The sequence below is a fragment of the Petaurus breviceps genome, unplaced genomic scaffold, assembly GCF_028583685.1.
Source record: "Petaurus breviceps papuanus isolate PSGF00001 unplaced genomic scaffold, PetGlider_PUasm1.0 140, whole genome shotgun sequence".
Classification (NCBI taxonomy): domain Eukaryota; kingdom Metazoa; phylum Chordata; class Mammalia; order Diprotodontia; family Petauridae; genus Petaurus; species Petaurus breviceps.
In genome coordinates, this window is record NW_027185698.1 from 26,435,230 (window position 1) to 26,462,630 (window position 27,401).

At 39.0% G+C, this 27,401-nt stretch overlaps 1 protein-coding gene across 5 annotated transcripts in view; it reads left to right on the top strand.

Moving 5' to 3' along the window:
* PROM1 (prominin 1) overlaps positions 1-27,401 on the top strand; it is a 165,092-nt gene that overhangs the window by 63,869 nt on the left and 73,822 nt on the right. For all 5 annotated transcript variants that reach the window (XM_069069400.1, XM_069069431.1, XM_069069421.1 and 2 more), the window contains exons 4-5: positions 8,277-8,335; positions 17,426-17,631. In XM_069069400.1, the coding sequence (XP_068925501.1) occupies positions 8,277-8,335; positions 17,426-17,631 (265 nt within the window). The remainder of the gene's footprint in view (positions 1-8,276; positions 8,336-17,425; positions 17,632-27,401) is intronic.

The window sequence follows — 27,401 nt, forward strand, 5'->3', positions numbered from 1 at the left end:
TCAAGGGTCCACATAGTTTTTTGAGTGTAAGTTATACCTTTACATATATTTGCCTGGTTTTCATCACATACAGTCAGAGAGGCAGCATGGTTTAGGGCATAGGTTCTTTTTTTTTTTTTTCCTGGGGAAGAGTATTCAGTTATCAGCACCCTGAATCCTGGGCCTCTGACAATTGAAAGCAACCAGAGAATGATATTGGGAGAGACTTGAGAGGGGAACTTAAAGAGATAAGGCATTGAACTTTATGGTATCAGGAGTTACTCTGTTTGCAATTTTGGAAACCAAAGGAAGGAAAGTTAAAACCCATAAAGGACTTTAAAATTGTCCATAGGGAGACACCAGCAGCATAATGAGGAAAACATTTCCTTTCCTTAATAGGTGCAGGGACATTCGGGGGGGGTGTCCCTGAGACGCTTTCAGGGAGTCTGCAAAGTCGAAACTACATTAATAATAATACTAAGATGTTTTAATTTTGAATATGGTAATTATTGAGAGAACCCCATAAACTAAAAGCTCTTTGAAGTAGGGAATCCTCAATGATTATTTTTTCATGTAAAGGAGTCTGAGACAGTCTTTATTTTGTACCTGTCAACCGACCTCTGCAAAAACAACCAAATTGTCTTTAGACTTTTGAAGTCATGGTTACATCAGTCAGAACTTTGGTGTCTTTCAAAGTTTTTTTTCTTCTTTTGCATTTTCACGATCATCCTAAAAATTGTGTTTCTAGTTTCACTTTGGATCAGTTCATACACATCTTGCTGGCTTTCCCTGAATCCATCATAATTGTCATTTTTTTATGACCTAATAATATTCCATGACACCCATATCACAATTTGTTTGTTTCCCAAATCATGGGTTTCCCGCTTTGTTTCCTTTTTTGTTTTCTCTAAAACACAAGATGCTGCTCTCAATATCTTTGCAATTTGGATTCTCTCCTTCTGTCCTCAACCTCCTTACAATATATGCCCAGAAGTAGTTTTGCTTGTACTTCCAGATTGCTTTCCAGAATGGTTGAAAAAAATCCATAGCTCTACCAACTGTGCAGTAATGTCCCTCTCTTTCCTCGGACCCTCAAATGATCGGAATTTTCCTCTTGTCATCTGAGTTGCTCAGGGTTGTATTTCCTTATCTCTTACTAGTGACTGGGAGAATTTTTCATGTGACTCTTTTAATAGTTTTGTTGTTTATTTGCTTTTCTTCATGTCTCACTCTTAGTGACCCCTTTTGGGGTTTCCTTGGAAAAGATACCAAAGTGGTTTACCATTTCCTTCTCCAACTCATTTTACAGAGGAGAAAACTGAGGCAAATGGGTTAAGTAGCTTGGCTTGGCCAGAGTAAAACAGCTAGTAAGTGTCTGAAGCCAGATTAGAACTGAGGAAGGTGAGTGAGTCTTCCTGACTCCAGGCCCTGCATTCTGCACATTGTAACGCCTACTTAATAGCTTACAACTAAACTGTTGCCGGCTAGTTGACCACCGATCTATTGCAGAATGCCTGTTTATACCAGCTCTCTGTAAACCTGGAAGATCTTTGTAAGAGAAATTTGTCTTGCTTATACTTCAGAATTTTTTCATCGTTGCCATGTTGAATTTTATACTATGTGATCTGGGTGTGAGCTAAAAGACCATAAGCCTTAGAAAAGCAAGTGCTGCCCCTATCTAAACTTCATGTTTACTCCATGTGCTCCCTGTGGAATCATAAAATAAATAATCAATGAATCCATGAATGACAGTAAATTGTAGGAATAATCCATTACTACTGGAGACTCTAGAGAAAATAAGAATGTGGTTCAAAGGCATAGCTTCTGAGGAGAAAAATCACATATCTTTTTTTCTTTATCTTTTCCTCTTTTCTTCACATAGCCTTTTAGCCTTTGTGTTGTGGTATCAAAGAGTGAACCTGCGTATGGCCAGTGGGCAACTAGGATTGGTCATTCCTGTTCTGATCATCAGATGTCTTAGTTTATTTCTCTGCCATTTTAGGTGCCAGCTTCTCTTCTACTCCTTGCAATTCTGTTTTTCTATTAGTTTTGTTATTGTTTTTATTTTTTGGCATTGTGCAGGGAAAAGAAATGCCCTGGGCCCATAGACAAGAAAATGAAGGTGAGACTATGTATAGGAGAAGGCTTCTATGTATCTATCCCATTTTCCCAATAGCAAGCAACTGGGGATTGTATGTATGTGTGTGTGTGTGTGTGTGTGTGTGTGGTGTGTGTGTGTGTGTGCTGCTATCATATTTGTCAGTTCTATTTGCTGCCTAGTTGCTCCAGAAGTAGAAAAGAAAATTGATTTTTTTTAATTTAAAAATTTGAAGCAAATTTGAAACAGATTTCACAGATTTTTAGCTTCTGGAACTTTTTCTGAGTTTTAGCTCAGGTTCTGTAGATCACTATACTGTGGCTTTCCATACAACTCTCTGGGAAATGGAGTTCACAAATATAGTTCACAGAATAACATTTCTTTTTACTACCTCATTCCCTAACCCACTGCCACACCCACCTCCGGGAAAAAAAGAGTGATGTTTCCTTTCCCTAACCATTGTGAGAAATGGAATCTATGCATATATTCTCTCTATAGTCATTGATCATGAAGTGGTCCCATGACTTTAGCAATGATTGCTGTGCCTCTCCAGACTCTTGAAATAGGAGAGAAAGAAGATTTGACTCTTGAACCCCCATGGTTTCAACTCAGGTACTTTCCCTTTCCACACATTGCCCCAGAGCTCAGCATTTCTTCTTTACATTCTGCCTCTGGGGATCTGAACTGAATCTTTTCCCCTAAGGACATTAGGGTTTTGAACATTGTAAACAGAGTCATTCTCTCTGGCCAGATTTATTTATTTTCCCTTTTTTTTTTTTTTACCCACTTAATAATATCTTATTTTTTTTCAATTATATATAAAGATAGTTTTCAACATTCACTTTTATAAGATTTTGAGTTCCAGATTTGTCTTCTTTCCTTCTCCCCTCTCCCCAAGATAGCAAATAATCTGATACAGGTTATACATATACAATCATATTAAACATTTCCATGTTAGTCATGTGAAAGAAGAATCAGAGCAAAAGGGAATAAAAGAGAGAGAAAAGAGAATGTTTCATTCTCCATTTAGACTCTATAGGTCTTTCTCTGGATTGTGAGTCTTTTGAAATTGTCTTAGACCATTGTATTGCTAAGAGCTAAGTCTTATGAAATTTGATCATAACGCAATGTTGCTGTTAGCTGTATACGATGTTCTGGTTCTGCTTATTGCACTCAGCATCAGTTCATGTAAATGTTTCCAAGTTTTTCTGAAATCCGCCTGCTCATCATCTCTTATAGCACAATAGAATTTCATTGCATTCATATACCATGACTTACTCAACCATTCACCAATTGATAGACATCTCAATTTCCAATTTTTGGCTACCACAAAAAGAACTGCTATAAATATTTTTGTACATATGGGTCCTTTTCTCTTTTTTTATGATCTTTTTGGGATACAGACCTAGTAGTGGTATTGCTGGATCGAAGGATATGCACAGTTTTTATAGTTCTTTGGGCATAGTTCTGACCAGATTTATACTAAAAGTTTGTTTGGTTTGAATGTATAGTCAAAGGAAAGGGAATTGAATGGCCTGAAGGGAAATCTTCCCCAAACTCTTAGAGCCTAATGTCCTTGTCTTCATGATCTTTATATTTATATATATGTATATGTATATGTATATGTGTGTATGTATACATATACATATATATATACGTATACACCTATTAAAGTGAATAATATTCTTTACCACATGGCTACATTTGCATTTCAAAAGCAATCCTGTTGATCACAGCTTTCAGTACTACTGGTTAGGGCAGCCTTTGCCCTGAATTTATTGTAACTACATTGATGACATACGTTCTTATTTCCAGTCTTCCCTAGGACCAGGCTTTTTGACTAATTTTCTGAGGACTGTGCTGGTCATCTGCCATTTGCTTTATATTTCATGATGGCAGAACTTACAATTTATAGCTTACCTTATATAAGTTTCATTTTGATTGGCAGCTTCTTGATGGAATTTAGGAGACAACTGAGGACTTCCCAACAATAAATACAATTAGGAATCATCAGCTTGCTGCTTTGGGGGAGGATTTCTTCTGCATGTGCTGAGTGTCAGCTTCTTGTAGATTTGTGTTAACCTCTTACAGAGAATGGATTTTCTTACTTTGTCCTCAGATTCAGGGAATATGCCACCTCCTTCTCTTCCCCCTTCCCAGAGGGAGGCTTATATATTGGTGACATCGAATATTAAAAATTTTGTGTATAATTGTGTATAAAAGTGTCTTCCAGGAAGAAAACGTAGAGGAGTTGTGATCAGGGGTCATCACTTGACCCAGGAAGTGGCAAGTGCCAGTGTGTGTGTGTGTGTGTGTGTGTGTGTGTGTGTGAGTGTGTGTATGTGTAATAAATGATACCGTGTTATATATTATGTATAGGGTGTGTTCTTGATGTAATTCATTCAAGGTTTTGTGAATGTTTGATAATGATGAGTAATGATATCCTTCTTAATTCCTTCATGGTCAGTGACTGTAGATCTAGGATGAATTTATAGTATCCATTTCCAACAGCATTTCACTCAAAGAAACGTTTGCTCACTGGATAAGGTGAGGGCTGGGGAGGATCACATTTGGACTATTGCATGGAAACCTATACAATTATGACCTCACTCACTGCTCACTCTGTTGATAAGTATGAGTGAAAATGGAGAAAGGCTGAGTCTTTTAAAAAGGAACATGTATTTTACTAATTATACTAGCATTTACATATATATGAAAAGTAGTAATATGTACATAATCCCATGTAGGACAGATGAGTGATGGAAGACCAGTCCACATACCCTCCCCAGGTTATTATTGCCAGGCTCCTTGACCAAGTCATAGACAGGACTTGGAGGAGGTGGGAGTCAACAATTTCATTCCTTCTGATAAAATTGAGGACCACTGTTTGCCTTTCCACTGCCTTCTAAGGAGGAATGGAATAAACATTTATTAAACACTTACTGTATATTGGCACTGTGCTAAGTGCTTTGCAGATACCTCTTTTGATCCTCTTAACAACTTTAGGAAGTAGGACAAATTATTACCCCCATTTTATAATTGAAGAAACCGAAGCAGTCAGAGTTAGTGGTTTTTAGTAGGAGTCTGAGGTCAAATTGTATTCATCTTCCTGACTCCAGAACCAGTATTCAGTGAACCTCCAAACTTTGCCATGTGCCCTGCCCCTATACCTTGACATTGTTATGAGCCTTGTTATGTAACCCAAGGATCTCTGGGCCTTTCTATCTGTTCTGCAGCAGAACTTTAAAAAATATGCTTTCTCCTCAAATTAGAGCGAGCTCTTTGAAGGCAGGAACTGTGTTCTTTTTTTTCTCTTTGTGTCTGTAGCATTTAGCACCGTGCTTAGCAGAGTAAGCTCTTACTAAACCCTTTTCCATTTATTCATTTCATGTGTGTGTGTATAAAATGGATCTGTACACTATATATGTATATACATACAAATGTGTATACATTAAATTTTTGCTTGTTTATTGCTTTGCATGTGTTCTTAATTCCTTCACAATAACTCTTCAGCCTTCCCCTTCTTCCCAAAGAATTGATAGCCCTGAGATTTGTGACTACTTGATTAGATAGTAGATAATTCCAAAAGTTTCAATTCCCCTGAGTTCCCAAATTGAAAGCCACATTAAAATATGATGTTATACCTACAACCCTGAACCACCCTGTGGATAATTGAAAGTTGATTTTATTAGGAATGTTGAGGTGTATCAAAAGGGGGCCATCCAGACGTTAGGATCTAATTGGTTTTAGGTTTTTAAAAGCTCTCTGATTATCGCCCAAGATTTTGGAAGACCTATTGCCAAGCATTCCAGATCCCATAGAAAGAGTGATATTCAGTCTTTGCATAATGGACTTTCAGAATACATTTCTAAGATTTCAACCCAAATTTGTATTTCACCTACGAATCTTTCCCTTAGAAGACTGATTCTTTGGTGACATAAAATCAAGGGATTGGGAAGTGGGTTGGGGTCACTGTGGACTGTGATCAAACTGGTAATTAATTCTTCAGAGACTTAATTATTTATTTACTTTTGGAGGGGAGAAGGCAAGGCAGTTGGGGTTAAGTGACCTGCTGAAGGTCACACAGCTAGTAAGTGTGGCAAGTGCCTGAGGCTGGATTTGAACTCCTCCTGACTGTGTGCTATTCATTGCACCACCTAGCTGCCTCAACTTAATGATGTATTAAAGAGAGATGAGGAAGAGAAGTCGAGGGGAAATCCTGGTAGCACATTAGGACTCCTGATATAAAATCTTGGGGTTTCTTTCAGTTGCTTGCATGACATTTATTTTCCTTATTAAAGATGTATAAGTTTTTGCAACAATGAAATGACATAAATGGCAGTCCCACTTATCAGGAGTCAGAACTTCTTGCACCTCTGGCCTTTTGAAACTCTTGAGAAACCCAGAAATAAGCAAAAACGAAATATAGCCTCTGAGCTACAGAAACAGGTCACAAGGTCATGCATGAAAGCCATTTCACTTTTCCTGTTTAATAGTGTTTAAACTCAGTGAGGACAGATACTGTGTCTTAGCTGTAAACTTAGCCCAGCGCAGTGGTCTCTGTACCTACCATAAACGCTTCATCAATATTTGTTGAATGAATAAACGAAATGCCTTTTAGGACTCCCTCCCAGAACCTGCTCATCTTTAGCTTTCAGAGTCTTTCTCTCCCTTCCACACTCTCAGCATGATGGCTACTTTCCCTAAGAAGTCTTGCCTGATCCTTCCAGCTAAAAGCATTCTCTTCCTCCTCAGATTTTCTGAGAGTGTTTTCTGGATCTTTTTCTTAACCCTTACACTGTATTGTTCTAATCTGTGTATATATCAGATCCTTTATCCTAGCACTTCATAAATGTTCTCTTATTTTATTCTCACAGTAGGTCTGAGAAGTAGACTAGTGAATAGGTCATCGACCCTGGAGTCAGGAGGACCTGAGTTCAAATCCAACCTCAGACACTTGACACATAGCTGTGTGACCTTGGGCAAGTCACTTGACCCCGATTGCCCTGCCTTCTCCCCTCCAAAAAGAAGAAAAAGAAGTAGATCATACTGTTATCTCCATTTTGTAGATGGGGAAACTGAGGTTGAGACAAGAGTAAGTGATTTCCCCAGGTTTATACAAGCTAATAAGTGTCTGAGGTAGGATTTGAACTCGGGTCTTCCTAACTTCAAATCTAGTGCTCAACATGCTGTGTCACCTCAGTCAATCCATAAACATTTACTAAGCACCTACTATTGTTAGGTTCAGTGCCTGGCACAATGTTATGTATTTTACCAGGAAAACTATTAAAATAAAAAAATAACCAAATTTGGTGGTATCCTAACGTAATCATTTCTGTGGACTGCTTCATTCCCCATCAGTGCCCAATACATAAGGGAGATTGAACCCAAGATTGCTTCATGTTATTCCTTCAAGTACTTGACACACCACATCAAAGCTTTTCAAGGTCTGTACCAAAAAAAAAAAAATAAAAAGACTTGAAAGGATGAATGAGCCTTTGAAATGGATTAAAGTTGCAAAAGAGTGGAGTCGGTTGTGCTTGAGTTTTGGGGCTTAGATTAGAAAGTTAAGGCTGTCACTTTGTAAAATTTTGCTAGCTAATGTGCCTCTGCTGGCAGCAAGCCTTTCACTTGCACATTGGAATATGTAGATACTCTGTGTCAAAAAAGAAAAAAAATGCCTTTCATACGTGGGAAAATACATTCTGCAAAGTCTAATAAGTGCAAGTATATTTCATTTTACCTTACGGTGAAAAGCTAAGCTTTTCCAATGCTTAGCACAAAGCATGACACACATAGTAGATCCCCAATAAATGTTTAGTGATTGACTGACTGAAAGCAAATTATAGAAGCTTCATTTTACAGAAAGATTAACCACAGGGTCCTGTGGTCAGTATCTGTTTCGCAGAGCTCTAGTGAAATTTCTAGCAAGAGAATTATGCGTAGCAATTTGCAAACCCTATGTAAATGTCAGTTATTTTTATGACTATTGACAATGAACTGTAATGTGCTATGTAATTATTGGTGATGTTGATTGTTCTTCTTTATATACTATAAAAATTAAAAGTGAGATCTGCATTTTCAGGATCCTGATTTCACAATGCAAACATTGGTTATTATAAATTCTTCACTGACCTTTTTCCTGATAACTGTCATTATTCTGATGGTTTGTTGTGTCTCTGTGTTTTTTTATTTTTAGACCTCATCAGAAAGGCTGTACAACAAAGGTTTGAGCACACAAAGAATGATTATCAGAAGGTAATGTTCTTTTCTGTCTCTCTATGTCGTTTGTGTTTTTCAAAGTCAGAATGTGTTTCTCTCACCTGAAATCAGAGCCGATCATGTGAAAGATGCGTTACTTGATTTGTGTCTGCCCACCTCGACTTAACCTGTTGGTGGGAAAGTTGAGTTTATGGCCCTGTGGAGTATTAGTCAAAGTTCCATTAGTGGAATATGTTACATTTCCCAAACTAATAAAATTTAAAAGCATCATCTAAAAGCAAAAGTTTGTTCAGAGTGGATTCATTTCAGATTGAAATTCCATAGGTATTGACTTGACGTCACTTAGCGAGGTATAACCCGCATTCTCTGTGAGACTTTAAGCCTCACAATGGACGCTTCTGTTCCTTTAATCTTGGGTTGATTGTTAGCGAATGTTGGGTTTGGGAGGGTGGGATGGGGGTGAGGAGTGCCAGAGAATTGTGCATCCTGGGTGACAGGGTCCCCAACCAGCCATCATGTCCTATTAGGTTCTGTTTTCTTTTTATGTGACTATAAATATCAGCATAATATCTGAATGTCTCCCAGAGAAGGAAATTGCTCAGTAGCTGACCTGGTACTTCTTAGCAGTCAGCAAGTTACTTTAACTAACAGAAGCATTGACTTATTTAGATGACTGGTGTGTCCCATGAGTGCAGGTATTCTAAAGGGACAACACCCTGAAGGCCCCAAATCGGGCAAACTCATTGAACAGTGATACTCAGGAAAACACACACACTCAGAAACTCCTGGGAAAAGCTTATAGGATGCCTGGATTATGCAAAAGGGAGATTACCTAAGAGATAAATCAGATTCTCCCCAGCACTTAAAACCCCTCCTAACAGTTAAGTGGGTTCATACTTAGGGAGGTATGCTTAACTCTGGTTTTGTTCATATATCTCAAAAATGTATATCTGTACCAACCCCAACCCCTCACCCATGAGAAGAGAAACACATTTACTATTTTTTCCCTTAAAGAATGAATTGGTCTAGTAATTGCAGCCTGCAATGCGGTTTGACCCCAAGAAATAATATGCCTACCAGCAACTGGTTCTGGGTTGTAGGAAAATGCTTGGGGCCATATCCCATGATTGTAGGGCAGGGGCTCTTACCAACTTTTTTGTATCATGAGCTTTTTTGGCAGCCTGGTGAACCTATGGACCACCTCAGAATAATATTTTTAAATGCATAAAATAAATAAGATTACTAGAGAAATGAGTTATATTGAAATGCAATGATCAAAATATTTTTAAAGCAAATTCATGACCCTAAGTTAACTTAAGAACCCCTCTCTGGAATATAGTTCTAAAACCATGGAAGTTTCCCTGATGAGCCTTGGGGCCAAGATTTTAGAAAAGACAGCACAACTCCTGAGCTAGAAAAATGTGATGTGCTTGGTTGGGTGGTAGAGCTTGGGTTCTAGGAAACCCAGTGCCCAGATCCTTCTGAGTCCTCCCCCTAAATAGATCAGAAACAACAATAAAACTGGGCATGTTAGTAGCAAAGCATCTGAGCTTGAGAGAACTTATAGAACTAGGTAATTTGCTAGAAAACTCCATGGACAGGATCCTGGGAAAACTTCACTTCATCAGAGGACTGTCTTTTAGCATTATTAGCCTTACCCAAGTATGGTCTGGTGTAAAGAGGGCCAGATTTAGAGTTAGAAAACCTAAGTTCAACCCCTTTCCTTCCTGGGCCTCAGTTTCCTCAACTGTAAAGTCAAGTTAGAGAAGATATACTGTGGTTTCTTATAATTCTGGAACCTTTGACTTAACATAAGGATTGGGTTAGGGACTGATGCTGTGGTAGAGGGAACTTACCCAGAAGAAAAAAATTTCCCTCTACCAATGCAATCATTCGCCTTCTCCAATTTATAGTCTCAGAGAGTCACCTAGAGCATTGAGAGGTAAAGTGACTGACTCAGTCACACAGCCACAGTGTGTCAGAGGTAGGATGTGAACCCAGCTCTTCCTGACTTAGAGGGCCGATCTCCATCCACTACACCATGGTGGCATTCATGATTTAACATACATACATACATATAATGTAATACTGGTACTTTAAAAAAAATCACTGCTGTTTCCAAAAGCCTTCTCCGGTACAACTTCTCCTTTATACCAGAAAGTAGCTTGAAGAAAATAAACTGAGAAATTTTCTGCTTTCATAATCTGAGGCCTTCTATCAATGGAAGGTAAATATATGTCATCAGCAGTCTTCTGGAATCAAGATTAATTCTTACATCTGAAACTACAAGAATTAATGCATGACTCAACATTCCTAAATATGGTTTATATATATATATATATATATATATATATATATATATATAAATTTTTTTTTTTTTTTTTTTTTTTTTTGCTTTTTGGAGGGGGGAGGGCAGGGCAATTGAAGTTAAGTGACTTGCCCAAGGTCACACAGCTAGTAAGTGTTTAGTGTCTGAGGCCGGATTTGAACTGAGGTCCTCCTGACTCCAGGGCCAGTGCTCTATTCACCTGCACCACCCAACCACCCCTTACATTTTCTTTTAAACAGTTTTCCTTCTGCCCTGGGTTTTATAGTCAAGGCATCTTTGTGGGCCATCCTTCATCTTTCCCTGTTTGTCACTGCCAAATGTGCATAGCAAATTAATAGGTAACTCTTCCTATCCCTCCATCCCCACCCCCAATCCCACCTGAGGTGACTTGAATCCTTTCCACCTGACCATGTATCTTATTACCTTTATTATGCTGTTCCTGTCACAAATAAGCTGATTAATTTATCACAGCTTATGGATCAAGGAGAGTTTGTTGTCATCAAAGGGTGATTCATTCTGTATTCATGCTTAAGAAACTGTAAAGACCCTTTGAGGCCTTGGAGGCTTTAAGAAAGTCACATTTTTAGGGGAGAAGAGAGACATCTCTCTGACTTGTAACTATGATCATAAAAAGGCCACATGGTTTCATCTAGACACTGCCCCCCAACAAAATATGGTTGTAAGAAAGGCAGAGACATGTAGTAAATAGATATCCAGTCTCAGATTCAGAAGGCCCTCTGACACATGCTGGCAGTGTGGCCCTGAGCAATTAACCCCTCATAATCATAGTTACTAAGATTCTGAGTTGTAGTAGAGTTGCAGATCTGTATTAGGGCATCTAGGTGGCGCCATAGTGCACAGAGCACTGGGCCTAGAGTCAGGAAGACTCATCTTTGTGAGTTCAAGTCTGGCCTCAAGACTTTTACTAGTTGTGTGACCCTGGGCAAGTCACTTACTGCTTTGTGCCTCAGTTTCTCTCTATGTAAAATGATCTGGAGAGGGAAATGGCAAACCATTCCAGCATCTTTGCCAAGAAAACCCCAAATGGAGTCGTAAAGAGTTGGATGTAACTAAAACTGCTCAGTTAGTGGAATTAGTTTCCTCCTGGAGATTCCCTGAATAAGTTAAGTAATAGGTCTCTAGATTGAAAAATATTACAACTATAAAATAGACTTGATTTAAAAAAAAAAAAAGATGGACAAATTTAAGTCTCCAGATGAACACTTGTCACCTTTGGAGGCTAGATATTGATTTCAGAATCGTTGCTATTATTCACAGATTTAAATTAGATTAGATAAAAACATTCATTAAACATTTACTTGATAACCAGCCACTGTGCTAAGTTGGAAATAAAGAAAAAAGAAACCTCTCAAGTCCCTGCCCTCAAGGAGCTTACATTCTAATGGGGTAAGGAAACAAAAACATAAAAGACATCTGGAAATCAGGGTTAAGAGGAAGACCCAACCAAACAGGGCATGATGGAAAAAAAGTAGCCTGGAGTTTGAGGTCTGAGCCTGTAAGCTTGACTGACATATGGATACTTTCTCAAATGGAGATTTGGGCAGGAGCCTACCAGTCTTAAGAGTGGAGGCATCAGTGAATGAGAGAGAGGACTTTTGGGTAGTGCTAGAAAAGCACAGCCTGTTAACCTGAATTAGTGTTATCCTGCTTGAACTTTCTTCTTAGTGACTAGATTGGATTGTACTTGCTTTTGGTAACTGCTGAGGTTATCCAAAAGCTGCCTCAGGCTCCAAAGGACCCTTCCAACTAGGAAGCTAGCAAACTTTTCTATCTGGGCAGTCCATGGCTCTGGAAAAAGGGCATTGGGCAGCTAGGTGACACAGTGGATAGAGCATGAGGTCTGGAGTCAGGAAGATCTAAGTTCAAAGCCGGTCTCAAATGCTTGTTAGCTGTAAGACTCTGGATAAGTCACTTAACCCTGTTTGCCTCAGTTCCTCATCTGTAAAAGGAGCTGGAGAAGGAAATGTCAAACCACTCTAGTATCTCTGCCAAGAAAACCCCAATGGAGTCACAAGAGTCAGACATTACTGAAATGACTGAATGACAACTGCTCTTACGGCAGGGACCTCACTCACCCGACTGCACAAGTTTTGGTTATTCTTTTTTTTAAAATGCAGCATTGTTTTCTTATAGTCAAAACTGGATGTGTTACAGTAATGAAAGGTATCATCTTTTGAATTTTACTGGCAAATGCTCAGATAACTGTCCTTTGACTAACTTACAAGTGAATCAGAGTTCCAAGGTGAGTGCTGGATGCTTTTTCATTTTCATTCTGTGATCATTTCATCTAAAACCTTGAGTTGCCGTAATTCCCAATTCATCACTGAGTAGAAGAACTCTTTGTATGGTTAAGTGAAACCCTTCCGTGGTTTATTTCCACTGATCATCTATCTGTTCACCTCCTTATTTTTTCCTGGACCTGTGTTTAATACTAAAACTTTCTTTGTTCATTTAATCACTTCGTTGCTTTTTCTTTCCTGAAGTTTCTTCTTGGACCAGGTGCAGTCTTATTTGAATTTCCTACCACTGCCTTTAAATAGGCCCTTTTGTCTTACTTTGATATGACTATGGTATGCTTCTTTAATATTCATCACCATTGTCATTGGGTTTCTAATGATTGATTATTTGTATAAGGTAAGTCAGCTTAATTGTTCTGTCTCTCTCAGGTGGTGATGACATATGCTTCTACCTTCCACCAAGAACTACATATTCAGGGTTTCCATAAATGACAATGTATGCAATCTCTGGTACCCCTCAGGAAATGTTTATAAGTAACCAGACTTTTGCAATTGCTAGCTCTCCTGGCAATTATTGATCGCCCACTGTGTGCTTGACCCAACATTGCTTTTGGTGCTATGGAGGAAGCAAAGAAATCTCAAGTTATGAGTCCCATCTTCAAGGTGTTGTATCCATAAACCCTGAAGGAGAAGTCCTGGATCAGACCACTACTTCAGGGTTACTGCTGTTCTTTTATACGTCATATGCAGTTCAAACAAAAATAAAAAAAAACCTCAAAGGGGTTGCCTGTTGGCTCAGTTGACAAAAACAGCTTGTCTTGCTAAGATGTAGCTATTGTTTACAGATACTGTTTTTTAAACTTTAGGCTTTCTTTTGAAAGCTTATCTGTGGCTACCTGGAAACCAGACATAGCAGTCCCTCTACGCTAGTTTGCAGAAGGGTCGGAGGATTTGGGGACTGTGCTGTCATCCCAGGAGATACAGCCCACTTCATCACTTGATTTGTTGGCCTTCTGACATTTCCCTAATTCCACAGCCCAGTGCTCATCCTGTTATTCAAATGAGAACATTTGAACAGCAGTTTAGATATCTTCCCCAAGTTTCATTAATATTGCAAACATTGCTCTTCCCAATCTATTAAGGCCTGAACCCTGGGGAAGACATAGTCAGGGTGTTCTTTGTTTTCCTCTTCACCTCGTTTTTGCCTTCTATGTTGTCATCACCCTGCTGGGTTAAGAACCCAGTTCTACTTTTTATGTCTATTTTTCTGTCCTCTAAAGATCCTCCACCCTCATCACTTACTTTTTCAGAGGAACAGACAATTGAAGGGGTAAAAGGTTCTTCTGTTTTGACAAGATGAAGTATTTTGACTAGATGAGGTAGAGGTGATAACTAAATTCTCAAAGGTTCTACCAGAGCCAAACTCTGACAGGCCCCACCAGGTTGAAGAAATATGGATTACAAGCCCTGTGATAGAGTGATTGGGTTTGTAGACCAAGGCTAAGCCTGGCTAATGTGCAGAGGCATTTTTCACCAGGTCACTTACAGAGTGATGAATATTTGCGTTACATCAACTCTCGTAGAACATCTACTGTGCCTTAGAGGGGTTGCCATCCGAATTGGTAGGGAGGGGATGTTCTCCCTGCTCATGGTCATAGTTGGTTAAGTCCTATTGAAGAAGGATTTAGATTAGGGAGTTTTAATTGGTTCTTTGTGTTCCAGGCATATGGCACCCCCATCTCCTGTCTTCTTGCTTTTCACTAGCTGTTCCCCATGCCTGGAATGTCCTTCCTCTTCACCCCTACTCCCTGGCTTCCTTCCAGACTCGTCTTGGGTCTCAACTCCTTCACGAGGCCTTTCCTAATCATCCCACTGCTAGTGCCTTTCCTTTGAGAATACCTCCCATTTATGTCGTATATATCTTGTATGTTCATAAGTTTTTCATGTCTTCTTCCTTCATTAGAACATTAGCTCCTTGAGGGCAGAAACTGCTTTTTTTCTTTCTTTGTGTCTCAGTCCTTAGCACAATGCCTGGCATATGGTAAGTGTTTAATAAATCCTTGTTGATGATGATGGAGTCTGCAGACCCCTAAGGTATCCATGGATAGAGAGATATCAGGGGTGCCCATGAATTTGGATGTTAAAAAAATTATACATTTATTTCTATGTAATTGGTTTTCATAATAACTTATGTATGATATGCGTTTAAAGACATTATTTTGAGAAAGTGTCCATAGGCTTCACTAGACTCCCAACTCCATATAATAGGACTAACAAACCTTGATTTAGAGTCTATATGAACCATACAGACTAGCCTATGGCAGAAAATCACTAATTGATAGCATTAAGAGAAATTAAAACCTAAATAAAATACCTGAAGCACGAATACTATTTATTTATTTAAAAGATTTGTAACTTCATTATTGTGGGCTCCATTTCTCCTGACATATATTGCACCATATTCCATTCCTGTAACATGATTTTATGAGTTACCATGACCAAAAACATTGTTACCTGGTAGCCAATTTTCTGATGATGAATTTCTGAACTTTATAAGGCTGGTACTTGGATAAGCTTCCCTTGCTAGGCCCATTCTGGAGGCCCATATGCTTGGGAGTTCCCTGGAGGGGCTGAGCTCTCTGCTGACAAAGTTTTTGAGAGCTCAGTATGTAAAATTCCGCACAGTGATTAGAATTAAAAATTAGAATTGGGTTTGAGTGGAGGAGAACGGAGAATAAGACCGCCCCAATAGAGAAAAAGGCATTGTGTTTTTCTGCTTCCCTCTTTTGTATGTCTATCAATTATACCTTTTGTTCAAGATAACTTAGCTTTAGTTAGCCATTAACTATTCCCATGATTTTTCATTTGTGTTTTGTTTGTTTTGTTTTTTGCTGCACGCTTCATCTGCTTTGGCTTCCACAGCCAGAATTTATTGTCTTGATGCTGAAGGTAATTGACCCTATCACTATTATTATTATTCTATGTTGTACTTTTACCAAAAGCAGCCAATGGTGGTACTTTTGCCAACACATCCTATGATGTCTATCTTGTGATGAATTCAGTGAGATATGCATGGTTTCCATTTTACCTTGATATCTTCTCCAATGTCTATAATACATTTTTCATTTCAAGCTTCAGTGAATTCATCTATGTATGTATGTATGTATGTATGTATGTATGTATGTATGTGTATGTATGCCATGTATTTGTCTATGTATTTTTATGTCTGGATTTCTGTCATATATCCAATATTAGAAATAAACTATTCCCTTTGAAGTTCAAGTTTTTTCAGTGTATTAAGAAATAATAGTATTTTTAAGAGCCACTGGAATTAAGTGAAAATTATGTGTGTGTGTACACACACACACACATGCAGACACACACACATACACACACTGACTGCTTTCCAATGGAAGGCTTTATCAGAAAAAACCAAAAAACTCACACAAAAACCCACCTCATTTTTCTTTGCCCTGCTGCAGAAAACATTGTTACATTGAGTTGTCCATCAAATGTATACTATAGAGTTCCTCTTATGTAAATGTATTGCTTTGAGCAGATGTAAGTAATTATATGCATGGACTCCAGGAATGAGATGAATTTTCTGAACCTAGTTACTTTCTTTTCATGCTATATTTTGAATCCTGTTCTCTGGGTTTAAGGCAAGATGAGTCTGGGCTCAGAGAAGATATTATTGGGTCACTTAATTATATACCAAAGTCATCTTGGCTCTTAGGAAAGTAGTGAACAGCCATATTGGGTCATACCTGTGGTCTTTGCTCTCCAGGATATTGTTGTCAGCAGAAACCCTGAGCAGTATGCTATGGAGGAAGGGAAAAAGTGGATGATTATATTCTCTGCTGTCAACATTAAAGATCATTTTTTTTAAATTAAACATTAAAAAAAATTATGTTCAGTCCAAAATTCCCTCTCTCCCCCTCACATTGAGAAGATAAGCAGTATGGATGCCCATTATACATGTGAAGTCATGCAAAATATATTTCAATATTAGCTATGCTGCAAAAAAGGAAGAAAAAAAGTGAGAAAATATGCTTCAATTCCATAGACTTCATCAATTTTCTCAATGATTTCTGTTCTAAATTCTCTGAGTAGCCATTTTTGGACTTGTCATTTAAAAATTCTACACTCTCTTTTAAAAATCCATTTGTACCATCCCTTGGTTTAATACATTCTTTAAGTTTGCTACCCATTGAAGGAAGCAGTGTTTTCCTTTATATGTGTTAAGGAAGTCTCAAAAACAAGACAAAACCTCACTCGGGATGCGAAAGTCAAACCATTGGTTGCTTTGGATTTGGAGTTGTGTATTGTGACCTCTACTAAGTTCAGAGGGAGCAGAAGTCATCAAAAACTTCTGGCCTCTTTTGGTCCCTTTGCCATCTTAGAGATTACTCATTTTTCTGCTCTCTTATGGTTTTGAAAAAAAAAAAGAATCAAGCATGGGATGGTAAGTGGTGGTCTATGATATGAGAACCGTTGGGCATGCCCTAATGCTTCCTGTGTCTTCTGTTTGACTGCCAGATTGCCCACTATGAAATCGGCTTTATTGTGTTGGCTGGTCTGGGATTGCTGTTTGTCGTGTTGCTGCCCCTTGTTGGGCTGTGCTTCTGCATGTGCCGTTGTTGCAACAACTGTGGTGGGGAGATGCACCAGAGACAGAAGAAGAATGGCGACTGTCGCAGGAGAAGCTTTGCCACATCACTCTTTGTGGTTTCCTTGATAATGAGGCAAGTAAGATAATGTGCAGCTCTCTCCTCTTGTCTGTGCTTCTATGAAGTTGGTGCCCCTGGTTCTGAAGCAGATTTAGAAACATTAAAAATAAAAAGAAACTGATTTTGATGTCGGTCTTGAACACTGCACTCAGAGCCAGGTGAAACTAGGTTCAAATTTTCCCCCTGATGCTCACTTGGTGTGTCACTCTAGTCAAGTTACTTAACCTAGCTGAGCCCATTTCCTCCCCTGCAAAATGAGATAATGCTATAATTCCTCATGGGTCTGTCTATGAGGAACCAGTAAGATAAAATATTCAAAATGCTTTGCTTGTCTTAAATCACTATGTCATTGTAAATTGTATTCAAGTTCCTTGAAAGTTATGGTTTGGTGGGGTAGGGTGGCCTGGCACTTGTCTCCTTCCATAACGACCATTTGTACATTTCATCTTTGGAAAATGATAGAATCTTGGCATTGAAAGGGACTTTAGAAATTATTTCCATCTATTCTCCTGCCTCTCTTGGTAAATATCTTGGAAAAGTGGTCAACACACCTCTGATGGAATACTCCAAGTGATGGGAAAATCATTGACTTATGATGCATGGCATTCCATTTGGAGATGAGAGCTCTCTTTCATAGAATCATAGGTTTTAGAGTTACTGGAAGCTTCCTTCTTACATGGAGCCAAAATTTTCTGCCAACTAATTTCCATCCAGTGGTCCTGCTTGATCCAAATTTAATGATAATGTTCTTAATGATAACTGAATGTCTGCTTAATGGCATACAGCTAGAAATAGTTACCCAGATATATAATAATGATACTTTTGATTTAAAGCAAAAAATGAGTGTTGGACATAGCTGTGACATGGAAGATCTTGAAGGAGTCCAGGCTTGTGGGGAGCCAAGCTCAGGGGAACCCTGTCATTCCATGACAGAGCTGAGATAGTGTGAGAGGAGCCCTGCCGACCAACAGCAGAGCTGAGAGAGAAAAGTTAGGTGGAAAACAGATACTTGAAAAGAGTTACTTACCCAGAGGTTCACAATCATAAATGAGGCGGGACTCCAGTACGGTAGAAAACAGAGTCAACTTTATTCAGCTAAGAGTCCAGTATATATAGTGTGAAATTGCATAATCATCATAAGCCACTGTCTTTGGGATTACACCATTGCCCTTGTTCCTATTCGTCTCATATGTGACGGCCATGTACTCTATCCTTGTTATCAGGGTGCGAGTATCGGGCAGGATGTTCCAAACCTCCCTAAACCTCCCTAGAACAGGATGGAATTGTCCTAAGGTTTCTACTTAGTTCTACATTGTAACATTACTATAGTTTCCTCTGAGAACACTGAGCATCCTTGTTCCTAAGCTGGGAGTACATAACCACACTTCTCACGAGGGCGTGTTGCTCATACCTGTGAGCCTTCCTGGGGGATGGGGAACAGATCCAGGCTTCATAGCAAGGTCCTCAGCTGAGAGGGCTTATTCAGCCAACAGGGTCAGAGCCCCACTGGCCTGTGGTCCTCTACACAGGCTGATACATTGATTTATGACACAGAAATATATCAAAGGGACTACCACTATTTCTTCTTCTGTTTTTCTCTCCATGATGTGTTCAGTCATAAACATGTTGTTTTAGGCTAGTGGGATTTGCTTCAGCCCAAATGAAGTTTCTCAGTGAATACCGTTGCATAGACTACCAAAAGGCCAGAACTTCAAATACAAGGTTTGATGGTCAGTTCCTTATTCATGTGATTTCTTTTTTTTTGCCTTTTGGAGGGCAATTGGGATTAAGTAACTTGACCAAGGTTACATGGCTAGTATTTTTGTGTGGGTGTTAAGTGTCTGAGGCTGGAACCAAACTCGGATTCTCCTGACTCCGGGAATGGCGCTTTACTCACTGCACCACCTAGCTGCCCCGATGTGATTTCTTATTTTTATATGTAATATGTTTATTTCATCTTAAACCGATTGTTTTCTAGCTGCTGATATGCAGGCTCAGCTTAGAGATATAGCAGATTGTACCTACACATAGGAACATGGAGGTTAGAGCTAGAAGGGCCCCTCATCTCCTTTATAGAGTGGCTATACTTATCAGTATATACATATTATATATAATGTAAACATCATATAATATTACTACATAGCTTCTTTTTTTTCATCTCCTTTCTTTTCCCAGTCTCCATTTATGTAACATATATGTGTCCATAGCCTGCCTATATCTATGTATCTATCAAGAGCTTTATGAGCAATAACTGGTTGCATCTACACTTAGGATCATAGGGTTTCAACTGGAAGGACAATCTTGTTGTATAAGATAATAAAAGTCTGTTGGTCATGTTTATTAAACCTTTGGGCAAGATCATCAATACAATCTCATTAGTTATTTCTTAGGTATCTACTATATAGGCACTGAGCTCTTTGCCAGACCTACTCTCAGAATTTTCCTCCTGGTATGGACATACCTTCATATTATCTTCAGTTCACCAAATATTTTTAAGCATTTACTGTGTACCAGATTCTGAAGTTATAAGTACAAGGAATGAAACAATCCCTATTTCCAAGGAGCTCATATTTCAGTGACGAGACATGTACACATATAGAGACATATAGAATAAACGTGAAGTAATACAACTATGTACAAAGTATTATATAAGTATGTACAAAGAAAGAAGCTATGTAGTATTATATGATGTTTACATTATATATAATATGTATATACTGATAAGTATAGCCACTCTATAAAGGAGATGAGTACAAATACTTTGTACTATGTACAAAGTATTTATTTATGTACAAAGGTAGTATGGGAGGGATGGCACTAGGTACTGAATAAAAAAGACTTCATCCAGAAAATGGTATTTTAAAGGAATAGAAAGGACTCTGAGTTGGAAGTAAGAAGAGAATACATTCTATGAAGTTAGAACGAGTGCCAAGGCATTGAGATGAAGATGGGGTGTCAAGTGTAAAGAAAAGAGAAGAGGCTGGTTTGGTTGAATCAGAGAGTGCAAGAGGGAGAGTCATGTCTAATAAGCCTACAAAGTTGGGGCTATGGGGAGTTACTTAGATGCCATAGGAAGCCACTGGAGTTGATTGAATAGGTAAGCAACATGCTGAAACTGTGCTTGAGGAAAACTGCTTTAGCAGCAGTTTCTAGGGGTGAGTTAGAGTGGCAGTTAGACCATTTGGAAGGGTGTTGCAACAATGTAGGCTATGCGACCTGAAATAAGGTGGCAACTGTATGAGTGAAGAGAAGGGTGAGATGTGAAAGATGTTATGAAGGTAGAAGTGACTTGATTTGGCAACTGGCTTGATATGTTGGAGGAGAGAGGTGAGGAGTCTAGGATAAGAATAAGTTCATGAATGTGTCAGACTAGAAACATATTGGTGCTATTAAGAGAAAGGAAAATTTGAAAGGAGGTTTTAGGAACGACGAGGAAATATATTGAGTTTCGTATTAGATATGTTGAGTTTGAGGTGTGTCTTGCATATATCTAGTTGGAAATGTCCAATAGGCAATTGATGCCTCCAGGTGATACTGGGGCAGGATTTGTATGTAATCTGCATAGAGGTGAGTTAAAAGCATAGTAGCTAGGGAGGCTAGGTGGTGCAGTGAGTAAAGCGCCGGCCCCCGAGTCAGGAGGACCTGAGTTTGGTTCTGGCCTCAGACACTTAACACCCCCCTCCCCCCCCCGCCACCACACACACACACACACAACTAGCCATGTAAACTTGGGCAAGTTACTTAAACTCAATTGCCCTCCAGGAAAAGAAAAAGCATAGTAGCTAATGAGGTTATGCAGAGAGTATAGATGGGAAAGAGGAGAGGACCTAGGACAAAACTCTAAATGGGTGTGAGATGGTTGATGACCTAAGAAAAGAGATTTGGAATGAGGGGTCTGATAAGGAGGAGAACAAAAAGAGAAAAGTGTCATGAAAACCCAAAGGGAATAGAGAATGCACAGAAGGGTGTGTGGTCAGAAATGTCAAAAGCAACAGAAGGATGAGTACTGAGAGAAGACTTAAGTGATTTATCACTTAGGAGATCATTGGCAATTAGGCTACTTAAAAATTATTAATCACATTGGAGTGAGTTTTATGTTTAGAAGAGGAAGCTCAAGATAAGTGGTCCCAATTTTTTTGGGGGGGGGTATAAAATGGTACTCTACTGAGAACAGTGAGTAGTGGATGGTATTCATGGTTTGAGGAGCGATAAGAAGGTTTAAAGAAGATGTTACGGAAAATGTGATTGTGTGATAGTTAATCAGGGAGGAGTAGAGGTTGTTGAGTAGCTGTTGAGATTAGATGACATCAAGTTGTAGATGATTCAAAGAACAAGGGGTTGCATGCTGCTTTCTAGTACTATTCAACACCGTACAAATAAGAACAAATAAGAGAAGGCAGATGATAGAGGGAGGTGTTTCCAGGTTTAGGGTATGGAAGGGGTTGAGCAGTTGGCAGCATAAGGGAACAGAATATTCCATGAACTGGCAAAGAGAGGAAAGTTAGATCAGAGCAGGGTTGAGAGGTGACCAAGGGATTCAGGAAGGGAGGTAGAATGCTTAGAAGTTGTGATGTAGATGAATATATGATAAGGTACAGGGGAAAATGGGAAGTTTTGTTTAGAAAGAAGAATTTCAAAGTTATGGATCATGCACATGAGAAATTTGTGGGTGATAATGTAAATGAGAGAATGACTGTTTCTGTGTTTTAAGTATGGGTGCAAGTCATGAGAGTTGAGGAAATTGATGGAAAGTTTTTAAAAGTATCTGAGGGGATATCAACACAGCATTGGAATACCAAACAAAGTATAAGGGCTGGAAAGGAAGAGCATGAGATAGACATTAAGCTCTCAAGGAAGAAAAGTTATCCAGGGACTGGTAGGTCACTGCCACCAGGATCAGATTAAATGTTATAACTGGACAGAGTGAAGCTTGAAAGAGGGAAAGTGAACAAGTGATGATGGCAGGGAGAGGGTTTTAGAAGTCACAGTAAGGAACAAAGAATTTGCCTTTTCCTGATCCTGGCTACTTGTATTTGGGGAGGGCAGAGAGGACATTAGTGAGGGCATACCTGGTATTAGAGAGGGTAGTCAGGGATCTTTTGTAGCATCTTCTGGAGGGATTCATTCAGATTTTCACATTTAAGAGATGAAAGGAATATGACAGGAGGAACACATACAAATGTCAGTTTGTTAATAATAGCATGACATTTCAGAGCATGCAGTGGAAGGGGAAGCAGGTTATGGGCACTGGTGGGATAAGATTGAGGCTATTGGGATGAGGGAGCAAAGCACAGTAGTAGGGGAAGAAAGTTTTCACCCAGGTAGCATTCAGTACTCAATCACAGAGATTCATAGAGAAGATAAAGTTTGCTAGCCATAGGAACATAGACAAGGTATGCTCTTAGGTCCCAATTCAGGTATTAATTGCGTTTTCCCCTTCTGAATAATTTGCATATCTTCCTCATCAGGAAAGGCAGCTGAGCTCTGCTGACTTTTTCTTTGGGTGTGTAATAATAGTGGAAGGGAATAGAGAACAATAACTTACTAGTTCTAAGGAATGGGGGTTCCACATGTTTTGGTGGGGAGGTTTTGAGCCAGTTAGTCAGATAGCAAGACTTAGGGTACTTTGTGGCAATAGTGTGGGGGTACGGAGGACGCAAGGGCCTTAGAGACAGAAGGAGAGTGGGGCACTGGGGTATCCTCTCACAATTCAGGATGATACTACTAGCCTAGCTTCCCTTCTACTGGATTAAGGGAAGCCTGGATACTACTCACTGTTCTCTCATGCTGGCTGACTGAGAGTGATTTGCCCAGGCTCACTCAGCTAGTAAATGTCAGAAGCAGGAATTGAAACTAGTTTTTCCTGACTCCAAAGTCAGCACCCTACGTACTGAGCTACTGAGTAGCCTTAGATGAAAAATGATAGCTCTTGCCCTGGAACAGGGTGTCCAGGACATATATGTAAATGAGTGTCACATAAGACAGAATGTTATAGGAACAAGAAAGAGATCCAAACAAAATGCTCTAGGAGAGTTTGAGGGTATTTCCAGTTGAGAGGACCAAAGAGGGTTCCATAAAGGAATTTGTACTTCAATATAAATATACATACGTGTGTGTACATATATATTATATATATATATACACACATATTACATATATATTTACTTACTAATGGTATGGCATAAATTGCACTGAGCATTGGGTCTAGAAGGAAAAAAGGTAATTTAGAAAATGAAAAAATTGTTTTTGTTTACATTTCTTTATGAAAATAACTTAGCTGTCATTTGCATTTAGTGTTCCTTATATGAAATGCAAGATCTTGGAAATATATGAACACCTGCTAGACTGTTAACACTGGTCTACTTTCATGGAGGCAGAATTTTATTTAAAATTGGAGCCAAGATGGTGGGTTAGAGGCAACCCAATTGAACTCTCTGAACATTGCCATCCAAACAGTTTCTTAAAAATGCTTCAAATTGAATTTTGGAGTGGCAGAGTCACCAAAAGGTCAGGGTGAGACATTTTTCTGGCCTAAGAAACTCAGGAGGATAGGAAGAGCAATTTGTGGCATGAAGTAGAAGTCTGTCCAGAGACCACACATTCCATGGTAATAACTAAAGAGCTCTCATCCCAGAGATTGTAAGGGGATCAGACAACTGGTCAGAAAGAGATTACAAGGTGCCCTTTTCTGGCCCTGCGTGCAGCTGGCACACGTAGTTTCAGAGTAGAGAGGAGTGCTGTTGGTTGTTCATAAGGGAACAGGGGCCCTGGTTGTAGTTTCAAAGCAAAGATGGTGAGTAGTTATGGTTGCAAGGAACCAGGTTTCCTTCCTGGGTAAAACCTAGAGCACAGAGCAGTCACTATATCTTTCCCAGCATCATACCACCTTGGAAGAACCAAAAACCTGCAGCACCCTATAATGTAATGCCAAGGAAAGGCAACTTCCCAAGGTTCAAAATACCAGCATAGGTGCTCTCCATTTTATTCAGTGACCAACCAAGAGCAGAGAAGATCAAAACATGACATCATTCCAAATACAGCATTTACTAAGTGTGATTAAATAATCTCCAAGGACTACCCCACCCCAGGACCTTCCAATCATTCAATCAATTACAAAGTCCCTGTTCTAAATACTATACCACCCCTAGGCTGTACCTTCATTTAGTCCACCACAAAGCCCCTCTTCTCAAATGGAGATTAGTTTCCAAACATAAGTAAAGTACATTCATTTGTTCAATCACAGAGCACAAAAAGGTCAAAAGTTCCCCACCCCTGGATCACAATTGAATCTACCCCAGAGTTACATCAAGTTTAAGCACAGCACTTAATACCCAAATGGAGGTCTTTTCTTGATCTTGACAGGAGGCAAGTTCTCAGCAATCTTAGTTCCTGGGGAGACAAGGCTTAGCAAGGCCACAAGATACATTGCCAGTCCCTTCATTAATTCATCCTCTGTCTGTAGAACAGTCCTAGAAGCCCTGAAAACATTAGCAAAACCCTCTCCCAGGATTTCTGTAAACATACAACAAGAAAATCCTTCTTCAGGGCTTCTGAACCAACAGAAAGGTTCCCAGACCCCTGCAACAACAGCACTGTTCTTCACCAGTGGACAGTATTCACTCTCTGTCTGCAGGACAGTCTCAGGAGCTCTTAGCCAACAGCCAGGTTCCAGGACTTCTTCAACAAAAGGACTGTCTTTCACCAGTGGACAAATCTGGCAAAACAACATCAAAACAGACAGACAAAGTACCAGCAAAACAGCCATGTCTCCTCAGTCCTTGGCAGGTCAGGGGGCAGGTCTCAAAAGTCCAGGGCAATTCAAAGTGGCCCCCAGCAATTCTCTCAGTCTCTCTCTCTGCCTCCACGAGGTGCTGCTTCCAAAAAGTTCTTCTGCCTCTCTCTTGTCTCTCCAAATCTATGTCACCAGCTCCTCCCAGTTCAGGACTCTCTTTTCACATCAACAAGTCCATCCCGCAGATGGGACTAACAAGCTCTGGGTTTTAACACAATCAATTTGAAAAACCAAGCCAATACAGGGGAATCTCTAAATGCCATTACTATCACACACCCTTCCCCCAAAACTCGGTCTGAAGATAGTAGCATGAAGAAACTGAAGTTTGGGACAGTGCCTCCTGACTCTCAGGTCACTAGAGCCCAACTTTAGCATAATATTCTAAGTCAAGAAATAGGCTGGAAAAAAAATGAGCAAACAACCAAAAAAAAAAAGAATTTGACCCTAAAAAGCTCCCAAATCAGAAGACAGTAGTATGAAAACCATTATAAGCAAAGAAACATGCTAATTGGATCCAAGCCCAACAAGAATTCCTGAAACAGTTAAAGAAATGAATGGCCGAGAAAAAAATGGGAAAAGAAAGAGCAATGAATGAAAATTATGAAAAGAGAATTAATAGCTTGCTTTAAAAAGACACAAAAATATTGAAGAAAATAACACCTTAAAAAATAGATTTGGCCTAATGGTAAAAGGCACAAAAATTCACTAAAGAAAGCAGAATAGGTCAAATGGGAAAAGAGGTACACAATTTCACTGAAGAAAATAATTCTTTAAAAATTAGTATTGGGTAAGTGAAAGCTAATGACTCCATGAGACATCAAGAAACAATAAAATAAAGTTAAAGGAATGGGGAAAATAGAAGAAAATGTGAAAGAAAAATCATTCCAAGACAGTGAAATAGAAATTGAAAGAATCTACTGATAACCTCCTGAAAGAGATCCCAAAATGAAACTCCAGGAATATTATAGCCAAGATCTGCGCCCAGGTCAAAGAGAAAAATACGTCAAGCAGGCAAAAAGAAATAATTCATATATTGTAGAGCCATAATCAGGATCATGCAAGATTTAGCAGTTTCCATGTTAAAGCATAGGAGAGTTTGAAATATAATAGTGTAAAGGGCAAAGGAGATAGGATTAGAACCAAGAATTGTCGACACAGCAAAACTGTGTATAATCTTCAGGAGGAAAAATGGCTATTTAGAAATAGAGCACTTTCAAGCATTCCTGATGAAAAGGTCAGAGCTGGGTAGAAAATTTAACATTTAAACACGAGACTCAAGAAACACAGAAAGGTAAACATAAATAGAAGTATGTATAAGAACAATTTTGCATATATATATATATATATATATATATATATATATTTGTAGCCATATGGTAGCCATATCAAGGGTGGGAGGGGGAAGGAAAGAAAAAAATAAAAGAAATTTATGTGCTAATTTTGTTTTATATTTGAAGAGAATAGCAAGTTGTACAAAGAAGATTTACAGTGTACATGCACTCATCTTTTTTATTGTACTATGTTATAGAAATGCTTGTTTTATTCCATAAATTACAAATAAGTTAAAAAAAAAAGGTCAACAAGAAAGAGTAATCATAAGGGCCTTGATAGATTTATAATGTTTATATTCCTGCTTGGGAATTTCATACATATAACTCCTAAGAACTTAAATCATTATTAAGGCAGCTAAAAGGAGTTTGCATTAGACAGAGGTTATGGGTGTAAGTTGATTATGTGAAATGATCTCAAAAGAAAAGGATGGGGTTAGAAAAAGTGATGCACTGGGAGAAGGGGGACGGGAGAAGCCGTCAAGGGAAAATTTCTCACATAAAAGAGGTATGTAAGGAAGAGTTATTACAAGTGGAGGGGACGTTGGGGGGCAATACTTGAATCTCACTCTTCTCTGAATTTTTTCAAATAAGAAAGAAAAAGTGTGTGTGTGTGTGTCTCTCTCTCTCTCTCTCTCTCTCTCTCTCTCTCTCTCTCTCTCTCT